Here is a 5,592-nt window from a genome sequence, read left to right as displayed (position 1 = left end):
CGCACCCCGACTACGGGGGGTCACTCTGGCTAGGGGCCGCCAGCAGGCACCAAAGGCGCCAAGGGAAAAAGCCCTGCCCTGCTTACAGGGCGGGCGGGCTGGGGGTCCGGGAGAGCTCCGTTTCCCCCCTCGGGCGCGGAGGCGGGCACTCTCGCCCTCCTTACAGGGCGGTTGCCCCTCTCTCCGGGCAGCCACAGGAGCGCGATGGCAAAAGGCCAACGCCAAGCAAAGCAAAGGACCTGGCCCTGCTTACAGGGAGGTCGCCCAGCGCCAAGCCGGCCGGCGCAGCCGGAAGCTGCCCGCCGGACTCTTAGGGATCCCTGCCCCGGGTCATGCCAGGGAGGGGCCTTTGCCCAGAGGGCCCTTCTCCCGCCCCCTCTTGAGCGCGAAGCCGACGCTCTTCTTCCTGGCTCTTGCCTCGCCGTCCCGCTCCACGGCTCCGCTTTCTTCTCGGAGGGCTCCTGCCAAGGCAGGAGGACGCAGCTCGGACTCAGAAGCTCCGAGTCCTTGCAGGACCCGAAGGAAAGCAGGACCCAGAGGCAGCTGCCCCGGCCACCACCCGCCCGCCCACTCGCAGGACCCCCACACCTCCACACCACCCCCCAACTTCAGCTGCTCTCACCGCGGCGTCTTCCCGCGTCGGCGCTGCCGTCCCTCCCTCGCGACGCCTCTTCCGCTCTCTTCTCCGACGGCTTCTGCCAGGGCGGGAGGAGGCGGGTGGGCCCGAGAAACACCAGCTCCTCCGTACCAAGGCAACCCGCACCCCACGCCCCCGGAGGCACATCTCCAAGCCCCTCCCCGCCCCCCCACAGGCCCCCCCACTTCCACCAAACTCTCCAAGCTTCACTTGGACTCACCACGGCGACGCACGGCGCAGTCCCAGCCGCTGCGGGGAGCCGGGCCCTCTGGGCAAAGGCAGCTGGGCATGCGAAGCAGCGGCCAAAGAGCCTGCCGCCCTGCTTACAGGGGGCTCCGGCTGCTGCCTGGACCACAAAGCGCCGGGACACCAGGGCACTGGCCCCGACTTACAGGGGGGCCCTGGGCCCAAAGGCCTGCGGAGGCTCCTTCTCTCCGCTTCGGGGGGCACCTGACCCGCTCCCCGCTAACGGGGCGGTCGCCCCGCACAGGCTGCCAGCTGAGGGAGCGCAAAGGCTCCCAGACCCGGACCCTGCTTACAGGCGGGTCCACACCCAGGGAGCCACGGAGCTCGGCCTTCCCCCGCAGCATCAAGTACCTGGCTCAAGGGCCAGGCACTGGGGCTCGTGGCCTAAGGCCCTGAGCTGGGCCCCGAGGGCAGGGAGGGCACACGCCCAGCCCCACGCCTGTGAGAGGCCGGGGGACCCCGCGGGACACCCGCCTGATTACAGGGGGTCCCTCCAACCGCCCGCCGAGCAGGGGGGACGCACAAAGCCCCACTTAGGGGGCCGCCCCCCCGAGGCCCGGCACTCCCAACAACGGCCTCGCGGCCTAAGGCCGCCGGGGACAGGGCCCCCAGCCCCGAGGGCGGGGGGAGGCCCACGCTGGCACGTCGCCAGCAGGACGGGCAGCCCCGCGGCGCGGGTGGCGGTGCCCGCGCCGCCACTAACGGGCTTCGCTCCGTCCTGGGGGACAAGGGGCAAGCCCCTCAGCACGCTGAGGCCCTTCTGGCCCGTGCGCAGCGCGGGGGCGAGCCTGAGGCTCTCCTCTCCTGCTCGGCGGCGGGGCTGGCTCCCCACGGGTTGGCGCACAGAGCCCCTCTTTCCCTCCTGGGAAGTCTAAGCTACGCTGCCTACATCTCTACGGGGGCTACAGGAGGGACCAGCTCGCTCGCTCACTCACACCGACAAGACAAGCACACAAAGGGGGAACGTCCCAGAAGAGGGAGCAAGCTCTGTGCGCCGAGCCGTGGGGAGCCGGCCCTGCCGCCGAGCAGGACAGGAGAGCCTCGGGCTCGCCCCCGGGCTGCGCGCGGGCCAGAAGGGCCTCAGCGCGCTGAGGGGCAAGGGACACGGGCTGTGACGCACCCCGACTACGGGGGGGTCACTCTGGCTAGGGGCCGCCAGCAGGCACCAAAGGTGCCAAGGGAAAAAGCCCTGCCCTGCTTACAGGGCGGGCGGGCTGGGGGTCCGGGAGAGCTCCGTTTCCCCCCTCGGGCGCGGAGGCGGGCACTCTCGCCCTCCTTACAGGGCGGTTGCCCCTCTCTCCGGGCAGCCACAGGAGCGCGATGGCAAAAGGCCAACGCCAAGCAAAGCAAAGGACCTGGCCCTGCTTACAGGGAGGTCGCCCAGCGCCAAGCCGGCCGGCGCAGCCGGAAGCTGCCCGCCGGACTCTTAGGGATCCCTGCCCCGGGTCATGCCAGGGAGGGGCCTTTGCCCAGAGGGCCCTTCTCCCGCCCCCTCTTGAGCGCGAAGCCGACGCTCTTCTTCCTGGCTCTTGCCTCGCCGTCCCGCTCCACGGCTCCGCTTTCTTCTCGGAGGGCTCCTGCCAAGGCAGGAGGACGCAGCTCGGACTCAGAAGCTCCGAGTCCTTGCACCGAAGGAAAGCAGGACCCAGAGGCAGCTGCCCCGGCCACCACCCGCCCGCCCACTCGCAGGACCCCCACACCTCCACACCACCCCCCAACTTCAGCTGCTCTCACCGCGGCGTCTTCCCGCGTCGGCGCTGCCGTCCCTCCCTCGCGACGCCTCTTCCGCTCTCTTCTCCGACGGCTTCTGCCAGGGCGGGAGGAGGCGGGTGGGCCCGAGAAACACCAGCTCCTCCGTACCAAGGCAACCCGCACCCCACGCCCCCGGAGGCACATCTCCAAGCCCCTCCCCGCCCCCCCCACAGGCCCCCCCACTTCCACCAACCTCTCCAAGCTTCACTTGGACTCACCACGGCGACGCACGGCGCAGTCCCAGCCGCTGCGGAGAGCCGGGCCCTCTGGGCAAAGGCAGCTGGGCATGCGAAGCAGCGGCCAAAGAGCCTGCCGCCCTGCTTACAGGGGGCTCCGGCTGCTGCCTGGACCACAAAGCGCCTGGGACACCAGGGCACTGGCCCCGACTTACAGGGGGGCCCTGGGCCCAAAGGCCTGCGGAGGCTCCTTCTCTCCGCTTCGGGGGGCACCTGACCCGCTCCCCGCTAACGGGGCGGTCGCCCCGCACAGGCTGCCAGCTGAGGGAGCGCAAAGGCTCCCAGACCCGGACCCTGCTTACAGGCGGGTGCACACCCAGGGAGCCACGGAGCTCGGCCTTCCCCCGCAGCATCAAGTACCTGGCTCAAGGGCCAGGCACTGGGGCTCGTGGCCTAAGGCCCTGAGCTGGGCCCCGAGGGCAGGGAGGGCACACGCCCAGCCCCACGCCTGTGAGAGGCCGGGGGACCCCGCGGGACACCCGCCTGATTACAGGGGGTCCCTCCAACCGCCCGCCGAGCGGGGGGGACGCACAAAGCCCCACTTAGGGGGCCGCCCCCCCCCGAGGCCCGGCACTCCCAACAACGGCCTCGCGGCCTAAGGCCGCCGGGGACAGGGCCCCCAGCCCCGAGGACGGGGGGAGGCCCACGCTGGCACGTCGCCAGCAGGACGGGCAGCCCCGCGGCGCGGGTGGCGGTGCCCGCGCCGCCACTAACGGGCTTCGCTCCGTCCTCGGGAACAAGGAGCAAGCCCCTCAGCACGCTGAGGCCCTTCTGGCCCGTGCGCAGCCCGGGGGCGAGCCTGAGGCTCTCCTCTCCTGCTCGGCGGCGGGGCTGGCTCCCCACGGGTTGGCGCACAGAGCCCCTCTTTCCCTCCTGGGAAGTCCAAGCTACGCTGCCTAACATCTCTACGGGGGCTACAGGTAGGACCACGCTTCGCTCGATCACTCACACCGAACAAGACAAGCCACACCAAAGGGGACGTTTCCCGAAGAGGGAGCACGCTCTGTGCCGCCGGTAGCGTGGGGAGCCGGCCCTTGCCGCCGAGCCGGACGGGGCGCCTCGGGCTTGCCCCAGCTGCGCACGGCCAGAGGCCTCAGCGCCGTGCGGGGCAAGCGGCCACGGGCTGTGACGCGCCCCGACTTTTTTTTTTTTTTCTTTACGGGGTTCACTCCTGGCTAGGGGCCGCCAAGCAGGCACCAACGGCGCCAATGGAAAGCCCTGGCTGCTACAGGCGGGCGGGATGGGGGTCCGGGAGCGCTCCGTTTCCCCCTCGGGCGCGGAGGGCGGGCACTCTCGCCCTCCTTACAGGGCGGTTGCCCCTCTCTCCGGGCAGCCACAGCAGCGCGATGGCAAAAGGCCAACGCCAAGCAAAGCAAAGGACCTGGCCCTGCTTACAGGGAGGTCGCCCAGCGCCAAGCCGGCCGGCGCAGCCGGAAGCTGCCCGCCGGACTCTTAGGGATCCCTGCCCCGGGTCATGCTAGGGAGGGGCCTTTGCCCAGAGGGCCCTTCTCCCGCCCCCTCTTGAGCGCGAAGCCGACGCTCTTCTTCCTGGCTCTTGCCTCGCCGTCCCGCTCCACGGCTCCGCTTTCTTCTCGGAGGGCTCCTGCCAAGGCAGGAGGACGCAGCTCGGACTCAGAAGCTCCGAGTCCTTGCACCGAAGGAAAGCAGGACCCAGAGGCAGCTGCCCCGGCCACCACCCGCCCGCCCACTCGCAGGACCCCCACACCTCCACACCACCCCCCAACTTCAGCTGCTCTCACCGCGGCGTCTTCCCGCGTCGGCGCTGCCGTCCCTCCCTCGCGACGCCTCTTCCGCTCTCTTCTCCGACGGCTTCTGCCAGGGCGGGAGGAGGCGGGTGGGCCCGAGAAACACCAGCTCCTCCGTACCAAGGCAACCCGCACCCCACGCCCCCGGAGGCACATCTCCAAGCCCCTCCCCGCCCCCCCACAGGCCCCCCCACTTCCACCAAACTCTCCAAGCTTCACTTGGACTCACCACGGCGACGCACGGCGCAGTCCCAGCCGCTGCGGGGAGCCGGGCCCTCTGGGCAAAGGCAGCTGGGCCTGCGAAGCAGCGGCCAAAGAGCCTGCCGCCCTGCTTACAGGGGGCTCCGGCTGCTGCCTGGAGCACAAAGCGCCCGGGACACCAGGGCACTGGCCCCGACTTACAGGGGGGCCCTGGGCCCAAAGGCCTGCGGAGGCTCCTTCTCTCCGCTTCGGGGGGCACCTGACCCGCTCCCCGCTAACGGGGCGGTCGCCCCGCACAGGCTGCCAGCTGAGGGAGCGCAAAGGCTCCCAGACCCGGACCCTGCTTACAGGCGGGTGCACACCCAGGGAGCCACGGAGCTCGGCCTTCCCCCGCAGCATCAAGTACCTGGCTCAAGGGCCAGGCACTGGGGCTCGTGGCCTAAGGCCCTGAGCTGGGCCCCGAGGGCAGGGAGGGCACACGCCCAGCCCCACGCCTGTGAGAGGCCGGGGGACCCCGCGGGACACCCGCCTGATTACAGGGGGTCCCTCCAACCGCCCGCCGAGCGGGGGGGACGCACAAAGCCCCACTTAGGGGGCCGCCCCCCCCCGAGGCCCGGCACTCCCAACAACGGCCTCGCGGCCTAAGGCCGCCGGGGACAGGGCCCCCAGCCCCGAGGACGGGGGGAGGCCCACGCTGGCACGTCGCCAGCAGGACGGGCAGCCCCGCGGCGCGGGTGGCGGTGCCCGCGCCGCC

The 5,592-nt window shown here is 71.4% G+C and overlaps 1 protein-coding gene across 1 annotated transcript; it reads left to right on the top strand.

The window, feature by feature from the left end:
• Positions 1 to 925: 925 nt before the first annotated feature.
• LOC114002751 (collagen alpha-1(I) chain-like) lies at positions 926 to 5,418 on the top strand. The gene is made up of 7 exons (XM_039386283.1): positions 926 to 1,250; positions 1,396 to 2,690; positions 2,854 to 3,247; positions 3,437 to 3,716; positions 3,831 to 3,996; positions 4,051 to 4,704; positions 4,867 to 5,418. Exons 1-7 carry the CDS (start codon positions 926 to 928, stop codon positions 5,287 to 5,289), a joined length of 3,537 nt encoding a protein of 1,178 aa, XP_039242217.1. The 3' UTR covers positions 5,290 to 5,418.
• The last annotated feature ends 174 nt before the right edge of the window (positions 5,419 to 5,592 follow it).

Source organism: Pipra filicauda, unplaced genomic scaffold (genome assembly GCF_003945595.2).
Source record: "Pipra filicauda isolate LSUMZ 115617 unplaced genomic scaffold, ASM394559v2 scaffold478_size463431_pilon, whole genome shotgun sequence".
NCBI classification, from domain to species: domain Eukaryota; kingdom Metazoa; phylum Chordata; class Aves; order Passeriformes; family Pipridae; genus Pipra; species Pipra filicauda.
The sequence above is the reverse complement of the archived record's forward strand: the minus strand, read 5'-3'. Positions and strand labels throughout refer to the sequence as shown.